Source organism: Ambystoma mexicanum, chromosome 2q, assembly GCF_040938575.1.
Source record: "Ambystoma mexicanum isolate Mex_15411 chromosome 2q, UKY_AmexF1_1, whole genome shotgun sequence".
Lineage (NCBI taxonomy): Eukaryota > Metazoa > Chordata > Amphibia > Caudata > Ambystomatidae > Ambystoma > Ambystoma mexicanum.
The window spans coordinates 1,411,081,574-1,411,095,975 of NC_090924.1; the positions used below are offsets into that span (position 1 = coordinate 1,411,081,574).

A 14,402-nucleotide genomic window follows, 5' to 3' on the forward strand; every position below is an offset into this window, starting at 1 on the left:
GAGTGTTCAAAAATGCTGTGTGTGTAGAAAGTGGTCAAATTTGGAGTTTGTCCAGAGTTGCAAAGGTAAAAAGATAGAAGTTTTAGTATCTTTTTAATTGGTATATTTCTCACAATAAAGAAATTTATTTCATAGGAGAGGGGGGTGTGTTGTATAAAGGTTAAATGCATAAGTGTTTTGATTGTTGCTATGGTCACTGCTGCAGCTATGTTTATACTAGACATGCCACTGTCATTCCAGAATGGATTCCTGTCCACTATCCATTCTGGAATGATGTTACTTCATTATGTTTTTACTTGAGTTTAGTCAGTTATACCCTGGATGTTGCGGGTCTTATTGTATGCTACTCAATGTGAGACAAATAAACTGTCTTCTACATACCTTGTCTGATGGCTTCTTTTACAATTTAGAGATAAATGTCTCAAAGCAGTTATATAATCTTCAACAGATTCTCCTTCATGTTGGCATCTCATGCCAAAGTGATATCGCTCCAATACCGTGCTAGTTTTTGACTCAAAATGCTTATCAAGTTTGATCAGCGCCTGGTCAAAGTCATTAGGTCCCTCTTCCAAATCCAATTCAGCAACATCAGGCTTTGTGTCATATATCCTCTGACCTTCATAACCCAAAAAATGCATCAGCATTTCTACTTTACGTTCCACAGACATCCCATTTCCACATGTGGCTTTAACATAATGTAGAAAACCCTTCTTCCAAGGGGCCCACTTAATTTTTGGTGGACCTGGTGTGGGCATAAATACTTGTGGACCGGGAACTCCAGACAGGGCCACGTTTTCTGCCCCCGATATGCTGTGCAGCAACAGTAACTTTCACCAGAACTGAAAATGCAGTATTCAAACAGCTGAGCGTGTCCACAGTATGGATGATGCAGTACTTAACAAGGACCTTTCAATTGGTGAGACATTGTTAGGTTGGAAAGAGCAAAGGGGGATTGGGTAATAAAGTTGGATCCTAATTGTGAAGAACAGGTTCTCAATGTGGTTAACTCTTCTGAATCTAATAGTGACAAAACCAAATGTGAAATGGTAGGAAGGTACCCCGAAGTGGTCTGTAACTAAATGGGATGTCTCAAGGGGATGATACACAAAATTGTGATAAAAGAAGGGAGCAGTCCAGTTGTGTCAAAACTCAGACCGTTACCGCTGTCTATGCGGAAGGCTGTGCGCCATGATTTGGTAAAATTGGAGAAAGAGGGAATTATTGAGCCGGCTAGGCCAGTAGAATGGATATCCCCCGTGGTGGTGGTGGTGAAGAAAAGTAGTGGGCATTTGAGGCTATGCGTCGATTTAAGAGAGCTCAATCGGTGTGTTGTGGCGGACCGCCATCCTCTTCCAAATATGGGAGAATTCTTAAGTAGGATTGGGAGTGCAAAATATTTTGCAAAATTTGACATGGCGAGTGCTTATCATCAGATAGGTTTAGATGCTGAATCGCGCAAATTGACTGCTTTTATTACCCATGAGGGAATATATCAATTTAAGCGCATGCCATTTGGATTAGTATCAGCATCTTCGCTATTCCAAAAGGTTATGGACAAATTATTGAAGGATGTCTGTGGAGTGTGGTGCTTTCAGGACGATGTTCTGATATGTGGGAAAGATGAGAGTTATAAACAAGACTTAATCTGGTTCTTAAGATCTTTAAGGCAAGAGAGATAACTTTGCGTGGCGAAAAATGTGTTTTTATGACTCAAGCGGTTGATTATCTAGGTCATGAAATATCTGAGCAAGGACTCAAACCAAAAAGGAATTTGGTGGAGTCCATTTTGAAAACGCAATCACCAAAGAGTAAGGCCGAATTGAGATCATTTCTAGGTACTATTGAATTTTATCATCGGTTTGTTGAAAATGATGCTGATTCCATAACCCGTTTGAGGGGGTTGTTAAGTAAAGGTGTTGAATTTGAATGGAGCAATGAATGTGAAAAGGAATTTGAAGCGATGAAAAGAAAAATCGATATGGCAAAACCTTTATCGATGTTTGATACGAGAAAGAAAACCATTCTGGCTGTGGATGCTAGTGACACGGGAATAGGAGTGGTGATGTTGAATCCAGATGTTGATGGCACGGAGATGATTGCAATGCATGCATCCCGTATGTTAAGAGGCACGGAATTGAACTATTCCGTGTTGGAAAAAGAAGCTTTGGCGTGCTATTGGGGCATAGAAAAAATGAACTTTTGTCTGGGGTCAAGATTTTACCTTGAGAACAGACCACAGGCCACTTAAGGTGATTTTTGAAGATGAGGGCGAAAAGAAAATACAACAGTGTACATTGGGTCTCTCGGGTTCGCCAATTACCTTATAAGGAATCCCACAATTACTTCTAAAAAAGATTGATTAACCCAGCAGTGCCCACCCACACGCCCCTATACTTTCACCGACCTGGAATGAACCCATAACCATGATTAGCCCATGTCCTGTTAAAATGTTACATTAGGAATCAACTCCACCTAAACGGACTAAAATGGGTACGTGCATGGCGTTGGACTTTATTCTTAAGTCACCTTTCGTTTCATGGAGTTTCACCGGGGCTTAGCCCTTTACTTAGCACGTGTGATTTGTAAGTGATTTTAACAAATCACTCTTACCATAACACACAAATGCCTTAGCCTCTCTGCCCCCTCCTACCTATCCAAAACCATCCAGAAAGACACCTCCAAGGCCTAGAAGAACGCGCCACGCTAACCAGCTGCACATCAAAAGAGCCAAAGCAGGAGGTCTAGGCTTTGGAAAGCCCTGCACCACGCTCTCAGAGCCGAAACCTCCCTCATCACCTTCCGCAAAAGCCTCAAAACGACACTTCAACTAACACTCAACCTTACCTCAGACCCCTCACCTTATTGCGTTGACTGTAACCAAGTATGTTTAACCTTACAGACAGCGGGTTTTTTGTACTCTAGCATATCTAATGCATGTCTCTGTAAACTGTTATACTCCCTGTAACCAGATCCGTTCACTGTAACAGCGCCACGATGCCCAAGGGCTGATGTGCGCTATATAAATGTTAATAAATAAATAAATAAAAGTAATAAGCAACTGAACTGATCACTGGTCCATAGAATTGTATTTGGTAACCATCTCATTTTAGTTCCACCCAGTTCTTGCATTATAAGACTTCCTGGGCCCCAATCTTTGGTAGCCCTCTTGCCATTGCAGGATTGGGAGTGTTCATGTATCAGAACTCTGTCCTGGGCATTACTGTGATGTATTTTGCCACGTCTAGGGATACTTCTCCTCCTCACCTCTCATTGTGAATGAATACCCTTACTGGAGCCCAATTTAATTTTGCAGTGAACCCCAAGACATGCACTACCCAAAGTTACAATGAATAACCGTGAACAGAAGATGAAGGGGAAGGCGACAAAGACAGGTTTATATGTATGCCATTTTATTTTTTAAATACATGTGGAGCTAAAGCTCTCATCACACAGATTATAATGAAACCATTGATAAAATATAAAGTTTGCATATTTACTTATTGAATGGTTTTATAGTTTCTGGAACCATAAAGATGGCTGGATTTTTTTTAATGGGTATTCGGGATTACAAATGGACTAGTATTTGATGGAGAATCATTGAAATACAAGACGACATTTGATCAAGAAGTCAATTTGGATCTTTGCTGACAAGTGGCAAAAAACAGTTTATGCCTGTAACTTTGGAAATCCAATAATTAAATAAAAATTGCTACTTTTTTAAATAAATGGTCCATATAATAAATTATGATGGGGAACATATATGGCTTATTTGAGGACAGAAAATGCCTCTACATTTCCACTAGATGGCAGCACTGACCTTGCTTTTTTATTTTCAATTTAATGTGGGGACGTATGTGTAGCAAGGTCAGTGCTGCCATAGCAGGTGGACATTTTCGGACAACCCCCTAAAAGGTAACATTTTCAGGGAGGGGGGTACTTACTGTCACTTACCTCTTATAAATGATGTGATAGAGGATGGGTTTTTCCAGTGTACCTCTATCGTGTTATCTTTTAGGTTATACATTTTGACTACAACCTGTCCAATGCTCCGCCCTCATTCTTTGGCTAGAACCAGATCTTACCTTATGTATAGATGGTTTCACACCTCCGATAAGAGGTCTGTGCAAAAATGTCCCCAACAGATGTCAACATGCTTAACCAGATTACATTTCACATAGCAGGGCAATTTATGACTGATGCGAGTTGCAAAAATACATGGCATGCCTGAGAGGAGATGGCATGCATTCCACTGGCAGGGTACCCAGGAGATGTGCAAGGATGAGAGGGTAAGAATGGCTTACCTTAAATAACAATTCGCTGGTGTTCTTTGCGCTGTAATGCAGCTTTACTGAACCCATCTGGAAGCCGCTGCCGAGCCTCTCGCGACTGTGGTGAAGGTCGGCCACGTGTAGTAATATGGAAAATAAGGGGTTAATGCCAACGCCACCCGCGATGAGCAGCAGGTTCACAGGAGGGTCGCAAGACTGGGGGTCAAAGAAAAAGTCTCCACCGACGCGGAGCGCGACTTCAGAGTCCAGGGTGCACTGTGGGAAGAGAAGAGCGAGCAAGTCAGCGCCGAGAGGCAGCCGTCATGGGCATGGCTGCAGAGGCCAGGCCGACACTGGAGGGGGGAGAGAGAGTGGCAGACCGGGCGTAGCGGTGCCTACTGAGGCCACGTGTTGAGTAACTAGGCCTCCATTTCACTCTGCAAGAAGGTTGCTGACAGGCGATCTGGGCACAGGCTGGGTTCTTAAGTGAAACAGGCCAGCCTGAAAGCATATACTTGGCAGTGCCCTTTGTCTTTCTTGGGCATAGACTTCACATCTGGGAGCTCTACATCACTGGCGCCCTGACATAGCCTGGCTTGTGGCGGTAGGGCATGGTGTTGCCGTCGGCAGGGTAGTAGCTTGCCCCGAGAATGCCCTTCTATTGAGCCCTTCTCGTATCCTACCCCTAATTTATCGCGGGAGGGCCAGGCCAGTATGGTGGCTGCTCCTCTATCGCCCCCTACAGGGGTGGGAACAGAATATTACAGTTTATTGGAGGGGACTAAAGGCAGCAGATGCTCTGCAGTTACAGCGCCGCACAGTAGACGCTCTGCTTCGGTGAGCTGAGGCTGCAACACCCTGCAGCGAGGGCTCAGAGAAGGCAGTCACTACAGTGGAGGCAAACCCAAGGTTAGTACCCGGGGATGAAGGGCAGTCAGATTCTGGCCATTCAGGGGCCCAGGACAGGGGCAGGCACACTGCACTTACTGTTCATAAAAAGGGAGTGGTTGCCATCCTGTAGGGAGGTGCCAGGAAGTTTGGGGGAGGGGCAAAGAGGTTGAGTATGAGCACTGCAGTGGCTTCAGAGTCAAGGGAAGCAGCTGTCCGACAATTAAAATCAAGAAAAGGGTAAACGCCCTGCATTTAGGGAGACATGGGGATTCAGAAGGAGTGGGCATCCCCCAATACGCAACAGGGGAGGGCAAAAGACAACCATCAGAAAAGGGGGCAGCAGAGTGGATTCAGGGCCAGATAAAAGGGCAGGGCCCGTCTGGGATCATAGAGGGGCAGAGGGTTTTCCTTTGAGTTACCCGAGTGTGGATCCAATGAGCCGGGGGGTGTAAATTATGCTTTACTGCCAACTCCAGCGCCCCCTCTTCTTTCAGCATGGCAGGGCTCGAGCAAATGGAAAAACCACCAACTTTGGGAACGCCAGGAATAAAGAGGTCGACCCTTTGGGAAAGAACAAAAATATTATTTAACATAGAGGCCACAAGAAGTTGAAAGAAAAAAAATAAAATTTGTCAGAACAATGAGCAGGCCCATTCTGGAATAGCAGGCCCATTCAGGGGTGGCGAGGCGTGCACACGAGTCTGGGATCAACTAAGGAATTGTGGGTCCCTTTAGAGCATAACTGACCCACAAGACAGGGCTGCCCAGAAGTAAGGGGGGCCCTCTTAGACAGGGCGACTGTTCAGTTGCTCAGGTATGCTGTGCCCGCCAATTAGTGAGGCCAAGAAGTGAGGTAAAAACTGTTAACCAAATACCCAAGCATAAAAAAATAAAATAAAAATACACATTTGGCTTTGGAGTGGGCTAATGCATCCCTCCACTTTTGTATTGTATTATTTATTTGATATAGCGTCTATACACATGAAAGAGTTTCAAAGCGCTCAAGAACGGTGGGAACAAGGTGAAAAACAGTCGCTCAGAGCCCTTGAAACTGAGAAGATAATAGTCTGCACAGGCAGAGTAATTGCGAAAAATACATTTAACAGTTGAAACACAGCAAATAGGCCTCACAGCGATTCTGCAGTTTTACCAGTGCAATTAAGGGGAGAAGACAAGGGAGGACAGACAGAGGATCATCAGGCCCGATGCATTTGGGTGGTCAAGTGCATAGAAGGTCACAGGGAAGGGGTGAAGGGGGGAGTCAAGTGCACCCAGTCGGTGGAGACTGGGGTAAGTGCAGACAGAGCCACTCTCTTGGGCTATTCCAAGTGCAGTGAAGGTGGGTGGGAGTAGGGACCCAAGGCAAGCGTGAGAGGACTGGCGGGGGTACCCGGGAACAGTGAGACTCTGGTACACCAGGCGGCCAGTTAGCAAGCTGTAAGGAAGGGGTGGGAGAGAGCAGAGGGAGAGCGAAAGAAGGAGGGTCTTCAGGAGGTTCCGGAACTAAAGGTCAGGCGCACAGAAATGTACACAAGGGCGCATCATACAAGCTCCCCTTCTCAGCCCTTTTGAAATGATCCGCTATTGCACTCAATCCATTTCGACCAATCAAACATGGAAGGAATTTGATTTTAGCATAACAAAAAAATACATGTGGCTTTCTAAAAGACTACATGCATCATGTTCTGAAGGAGTTGGCACCCTAGGCAGTACAGACATAATGATGCAGAGTCCCTCACAATTTACGGCATGCAGCATTTGGATAACAAACAGCAAACAGCTGCTATGCCAGCCTAAATGACCTATCTCCAGTCGCACTACTTTTTTTTTCTTTTATTACTTTTCGGTTCGCAACAGAATCACATCTTTTATACACCTCTCTGATCTCACACTGCCATTCAGGGACTTTTACTACCTTGACTCGATTGTCTCCCTGCCTCCTCGTTGGCACCACTGAAGCCAATAAGTATTCAATTCTTCTGTAGACACGGAAATTAAAGCACAACACATAATCACCCAATGGGGGGGTGGAGGGTGAAAACTCTGCTTGGAGGTTTTGCCTCTAGAGTACTCTGGTGCACGGAGTCCAGATGCTTACTGGATGTGGAGACTACCACTTTCTGTAACAGCACAGGGAAGGGTATTGGCTGGCGAATCCCCCGCCATAACAACACTCAAGACAGTGTAGTTCAAAAGGGTTTGTTTTACAGCAGCATGAATGGGCACCTCTGCCTTGCTTAAGGATTGTAGTCCAGCCTCCTCTTGCCTGCGGCCAGATTATCTATCATTTACACCACTGCAAAACCTGTGCTAAGTGCAATAAGGAATGGAGTAAACGAGATTAGTATCAATTTGTAGTATCTGCCTACATTTCAAACGTAGTAGTAAAAAAAAAAAAAAAGAGAATAACAGTTGTAGTAATATGGGCTAGGGCAACATTCTGGATATGATCTTGAGGGGGCCTGGGCTCATCAATATGGATTCCAAGTTTGAATGAACCTACACTAGACCTTCCTAGGTAAGGAAATTGCAGAACTCGTGTGCGACAGAGCTGGCAGACTCAGCCACAACCTCAGCAAACACTGGACTGATGAGCAGCCTAGGGTGCATTTGGACGTCAACCCTTCCTTTGTCCCATCTCCTCAGTGTCATGTATTTGGCTTATTTTTGATGTTAGAAATATGTTTGAAACCGCTCCATTCAGCATTTGGAACAGCAGCAGGGGTATGACATGCAATACTTGCCATAATAGCATTTCTGAGGATTGTATCTGCTTGATTCACATGCTGTGCATTTAGTCCGGCACTAGTGGTAATCGCAGAGTATTGCATCTTGACTTTGAAGAATCGAAAGGGGGCCGTCGACATGGGCGTGCTTGGTAACACTATCCATGACGTGTAGTGTACCAAAAACCCCTCACGCGTCGAGGTCCCTCTGGTTGTGTTTTTCTGCCAAGAGGGAGCCTATGTGTGTGTGAGAGTGTGAGAGTGAGAGAAGCAAGATGTCCAGGTTTCTTCTACTCAGAGCGGGGAGGAAGGGTGAGCGCATGTGAATCTAAGCAGATACTTTAATCAGAAACGCTATTACGGTAAGTAATGCATGTCTTCTGAGGCTTGTCAATCTGCTTAGAAGAACAAGTTAGCAACTGGTAACATTCTTTCGACTGGATGTTCCTCCAACATATTCCACATCTTTGACATTTAATGTCCACAGATGTGCTACTTTCGGAAATTTTTCAGAAGATGGCGTCCTGCGTCGATGGCATCGGGTCGATGTCCCTCGAAGGCCTCCATCGAGGGTGCCGGCACTGATATTTTAAATGGGACGCACGGCGCCCGTAGCCTCAGTTTATGTTTTTTCCTCCATAAAGTGGGACCTGCTCGTACACAATGCCTGCTTGACTGCACATAGCCGTGAGGGAACGCAAGCTGCAATAGCATTGGAAATTCTCCAATGGGGCAGGCCGGGAGGGCGATGTGGAATACTTTGGAGGAACATCCAGTCGAAAGAACGTTACCAGTTGGTAAGTAACTTGTTCTTCGAATGGATTGTGTCCTCCAACTTATGTCACATCTTTGACAGAGTCCCAAAGCAGTACCAGACAGACAATGGAGGAGGGAGAAGAATTTAGAATACCCAATTAAATGGGAGAATAAAGAACCGCTTTACCAAAGGCCATGTCTTGACCATGGAGCGTATCCAGGGAGTAATGTTTGACAAAGGTGTGGATAGAAGCCCATGTAACTGAGTCACAAATATTCCCAATAGGAATTCCCCGCTGCGGGGCTGTGGAAGTAGCCACGCCCCTAGTGGAGTGAGCTCGCAACCCCTCAGGAGGGTCCTTGCCCGCCAATCTGTAACATTCAGTAATGAGGAGGATCATCCACCTGGACGAGGTCTGTTTGGTAACAGCCTAGCCCAATCGGTGTCCAGCGTATCCCACAAAGAGTTGATCGTCCACTCGGACCCTCGACATCTTAGAAATATAGCTCTCCTAGGGTCCAACCTATGGAGTCGCTCCTCTTCCTTACCAAGATGAGGAGGAGGAGGATAGAAAGCAGAAGTACCACTTTCTGGCTTAAATGAAACTAAGACACTACCTTAGGTAGAAAGGACGGACGTACCCTCAGTACAACCCTATCCTTGTGGAACACAGTAAAGGGTGGCTTAGATGAAAGTGCCTGCAACTCACTCTGCGAGCAGATGTAACTGCAACCAAGAAAACCGTCTTGAAAGACAACAGTCTCAAAGGACAAGAGTGTAAAGGCTCAAACGGAGCACCCATCAGGAATTTCAAGACCAAATTCAGATTCCATACCGGCACCTGAAACGGGGACGGTGGAAACACATTAGTGAGCCCTTCAAGAAATTGGGATTAGGAAATCAAAGGAATCTTAAAATAAGAACATTCTTCAGACGACAGACGATCGCTTGAAGATAGACGGCGCCGCCAGGTAACCTTTAATGGTACCTACTTTAAGACCCCTGTGGGCCAAAGAAAGCAAGAAAGACAGAACCATGGGAATGGAACATTGAAAAGGATCGACATTGTGTCCTCTGCACCAGTCGCAAAACTTACTCCAACGGTACAGGAATTTGGTTGCTGGTTGAAAGCAACACCTCCATCACGTCATCAAGGAGGTCCCAATCCTTATATCTCAACCTTTCAGAAACCAAGCACGAAGGTTGAGAGTTTTCACCTTTGGATGGAGAACCCGACCCCCCAGGGGTGGTGGGGGGGAGAGAGAAAAAGGGAGGAGGAAAAGAGAGAGGAGGAAAAGAGAGAGGAGGAAAAGAGAGGAGGAAAAGAGAGAGGAGGAAAAGAGAGAGGAGGAAAAGAGAGGAGGAAAAGAGAGGATGAAAAGAGAGGAGGAAGAGAGAAGGAAGAGAGAAAGAAAAAGATGAGAAAAAAGAGAAAAGAGAAAAAAAGAAGAGAAAGACTCATGAAATTCACTTGAGCATAATCTGGTTGCTTTGGGGTTCCCAACGGCGAAGATATCCAGAAGGTTTCCTGGGCCAACTCCCACTCGTGAGAGATCGTGCTCTGCCTGCTCAAAGCGTCCGCTGCCGCATTCTCCTCTCCAGCCTCCAGCCAGAAGAACTGCCGAGAGTGAAATTCCTTGCCAGATTGCCCAGAATCAGAGCTGCATTGCTTCTCTGCACAACGAGAGTGACCCTACCCCCTCCCTTTTTTTTGAGGTAATGCATGGCCACTGTGTTGTCCGTCATGATCACAACACTCTTCCTCCGCACAGACGGCAGAAAAGCCTTCAGGGCCAGCCTGATGGCTCGCAGCGCTAACAGGTTGATGTGAAGTATGGACTCCGACGGAGCCCAATGACTGCTGGCGGTCAGATAGTCGGTGTGAGCTCCCCATCCTGTGAGGGAAGTATCCATCACTACAGTGACCTGCGGCCAAGGTTGTCAAAATGGCTACCCCTTCATCAGATTCACTTTGCTGGCCCACCACAGAAGATCCTGCGAGACCGAGAGTGGAACCTAAACAGGATCCGACATCTTGTTTGATAATTGGGACCACTGCATCTTGAGGACCCATTGCAGGGACCTCATCCGCAGTGTGGCCTCTGGCACCAGACAAATGCAGGATGCCATGAGGCCGAGCAACCTTAAGAATACGAAAGCCGGAAGACTCGGCATGTTGAAATTTGTCCACCATATGAACAATGTGATGAGCCCTCACCTTGGGAGGCTAACACTTTCCCAAGGACGTGTCCGACACGTGTCCGTCCGACACTGGAGCTGTTGAGGTGTCAGATGCGACTTCTCGAAATTGAGAGAGAAGCCCAGCTTGTGGAGGGAGTGGCAGGCGAGACTGAGCTGATCCAGAGCTTGCTCGGAAGAACATTCTCAGATCAGCCAGTCATCCAGGTAGGGGTAGACATGAATACCCCCCACCCCCTCGCTTGAGATACGCTGCCACCACCACCATTAGCTTGGTGAGCAAGTCCAAGATGGGTCTCAGACCCCAGTGTTTCTTTGGAATCCAAAAATATGGGGAACACCATCCCCTGTCCCTTCTATAGTGCGTTTCTCCAGCAGGGTCAAGATTTCCTGCACAAGGAGCAGATCTGGAAGCTTCAAAAGAGACTCGCCAATGGATTGTTGTGAAGCTGCTTTAGGAAGGGAAGGCAGTAGCCATGGACTATTGTCTCCAGAACCCACCCATCCCAAGTAATAGCTCGCCATTCTTCGAGATGCTGAGACAGTCTGCCCCCAAACAGCGAACCATGGAACATGGCCTCAAACGTTTTGGAGCGACTGTTGCAGCGCCTGAAGGCAATGAGGCTGCTGCTTGAGTGGCTTTGGCACCTCCATTTCCCCGACCACCATGGGTACTTTTTCATTGACCCCTTCGATTGGCGGCTCCTCTCGTCCTACCAAAAGAGTAGTAACGAAAGTAACCTCCCCTCCACTGTTTTCACCTAGGACGAAAAGGCAGAGGTTGACGCACTGCTGCACTCAAGGTTTAGCAGCAGCTTTGGAGGTCTGTAACCTCTCAAAGCTCTCGTCAGCACTGCTACCAAACAAATGAGAGCCATCAAAGGGCATGTTCACAAGACGGGCCTGTACATCCGAAGCAAAACCAGACTTCCGCAACCACGCAAACCTGCGTATAACGGTGTTCACAGCCATGGACCGGGCTAACGCTGTAGGCCGTGTTCAGCCCAGACTGAAGGGATTCACACATGCCATCCTTGCCATCCTGCACGAGAGCAAGGAGCCCATCCCTTTCTCCCCCCTCTGGAAGATGCTCAGCTGCTAGATAGACAATTCCGCAAAGTGTGTGAAAATCTTGTCAAGGCACAAGTGGAGTTGGCTGACTTCAGCGCCATACTACCTGCAGAAAACACCTTGCATGCTCAACCATTGAAGCGCTTGTCATCCCCATCAGGAGGGATGGTAGGGTACGCCGCCTGTCTTGAGGTGGCCAGAGCCGCCTGAACCGCCAAACTCTCCGGAGTGGGGTGAGTGGATAGGTAGCTGGGGTCGCTACTGGAAGGGTGGTATTTTCTAGTTAACAACTTGTTAACCGCCGCAAGAGACTCTGGGGTCTGCCAAGCAGCCGCCACCCTTTTTTGCACAGTCAAATGAAAAGGCAACACTGGGTCAGTGGACAGACCCAAAATATCAGTCAAGTCATCCTGAACAAACGCATCCGGAGGACTAGACCAACCAAGATACTCAGTAACCCTAGCCATCAGTATCCTACAAGAGGATACAGCATGAGGCCCAGCCTCAGGCCTGCCAAACTCCACCTCCGGAGATGTGTCTAAGCCACTGGCATCATGTAATGATTGAGGTAACTCTTCCAACTGACTGTCCCCGGAAAAGACAGAAGCCACATCAGGCTCAACAGGGTCAAACTCCAAATCTGATCTCTCCTCATCCTCAGAGATCATCCAGAGGAAGAAAGAACTCCTGCCTAGGGACAGAAGTGTGTCTGGATTCACAACAGGTTTCACATACTGGAATTTAGCCTTCCTTGGAGGATCCACAGTACCAGGGACCTCCATCAGCAAATGCCAGCAAATTGCCCCAAAAGGGTCGATGGCTCCGGCGTTGACAACAGCGCTGATGGCGCCGAGGGCTGGAGAGAAGGCAAAGCACCAACCTCTGATTCCGACGGACATGGCGCCGGAGTTGACGCAGACCTCGAGCCTTTACCAGATTTCTGCGGTTTCGCCGGGGACGGAGACCAAGACCTGGACATAGCACGTCTCTGGCGATCAACGTGAACCATGTCCGAACAGGACCTCGCCGGTTCCCGATGAGTATCGCGCTGAGGACCCGGAGGTGGGCGAGCATCGGACCAAGACCGTTCCCTGTCGGCTTCTTCCGAAGTCACAGACTGAACTGTGCCTTGGGATTGAAAAATCACCAGCATCTGCTCCCTGAAGGCCTCCCATTCCTCAGGAGTCGAAGATTTAGACGGACAAGCCACTTTCCTTGTGGCGCCATCATCCGACGAGGAAGGCGACCGGTGACGCCACTTCCGTGAGTGCCTAGATGAGGACGAGTGGCGGGAAGCACTCTGGGACCGAGATCCCCAGGACTCCTTCCGATGATGAGTCACCCCTCGGCAGTGGACAACCCTTTTGCAGCTTTTCGGGACTTACTGAGTTCAGTACCCCGACCTACCTGTAACTTCCCCTTACGCTCCGGCAAGGCCTTATGCTCGTTATGTAACCATGTCTAAGTTGCGCCCTGATGCCTCCGGGCCTGATGGAGCGTGTTACAAATAAAACAAATACAAATACAACTTAGCAGTCAGCAACTGGCATTTCGAACAGTCGTCAGTGTCATGTCTCTCACCCAGACACCACAAACAAATGCGGTGGGGGGTCCATAATCAACATCTTACTACAGTCCCGGCAAATCTTAAAGCCAGACCGCGGAGTCGGAGGGGTAAACGATGAAGACATATTCACGAAGAATACACGAGGCGCACAGAGTTCCCGAAGTAAACACGTTGGCAGAAAAAACAGCACCGAGACTACAGGCGCTGTGTGTCCTATTTATATCATCCGGTGACGTCGCCCTCGACGTAGGCCTTCGAAGGACATCGATCTGACGCAATCGACACAGAAAGCCCTCTGCTGAAAAATTTCCGGAGTAGCACAGCTGTGGACATTACGTGTCAAAGATATGGAATACGTTGGAGGGCACAATCCATTTGAATCGTATGCTGTGCATAGACTTGCAAGCAGTACCCAGAGATGATGGTGGGATGTGTGGAGGAAGTGATGTCTTAGTACCGCTTGTCCCACCTGAGAATCAGACCTAGAGCGAGTATCAAGGCAGTAGTGTTTTGTAAAAGGTGTGTACAGAACTCCAGGTTGCTGCTTTACAAATTGACTCAAGATGAACATTTGCAATGAATGCTATGGAAGCCCCAGTGCCCAGAGTAGAGTGTGCTCTAAGCTTGAAGAGCAGATCTCTTTGCAAGATTGTAGCAGTGTGATGCAGTTTACAATCCACGTTGAGATGGCTGATTTAGAGACAGAGTCCCCTTCCCTACCAGCTACGACTTAACGAAAAATGATTTTCCTTAGTGGTTTAGTTTTTTCCAGATAATATAGGACTGCTCTCTTCACATCCAGTGTGTGAAGACTTCTTTCTGCCATGTTAGTGGGTTTCTGGAAAAAGGTGGGAAGTTCTATTGTGCTACCAGTGGGATTACTTCCTGCAATGTTGTCATTCAGAACTTTTGTGGCTTAACAA

At 47.3% G+C, this 14,402-nt stretch overlaps 1 protein-coding gene across 3 annotated transcripts in view; it reads right to left on the reverse strand.

Annotated features, from left to right (window-relative positions):
• The window catches only part of OXNAD1 (oxidoreductase NAD binding domain containing 1), a 138,073-nt gene that overhangs the window by 43,568 nt on the left and 80,103 nt on the right, over positions 1–14,402 (reverse strand). For all 3 annotated transcript variants that reach the window (XM_069648903.1, XM_069648904.1, XM_069648902.1), the window contains 2 exons: positions 5,579–5,720; positions 4,302–4,544 (listed from right to left, as the gene is read on the reverse strand). In XM_069648903.1, coding sequence (XP_069505004.1) covers positions 4,302–4,544; positions 5,579–5,720 — 385 coding nt within the window. The remainder of the gene's footprint in view (positions 1–4,301; positions 4,545–5,578; positions 5,721–14,402) is intronic.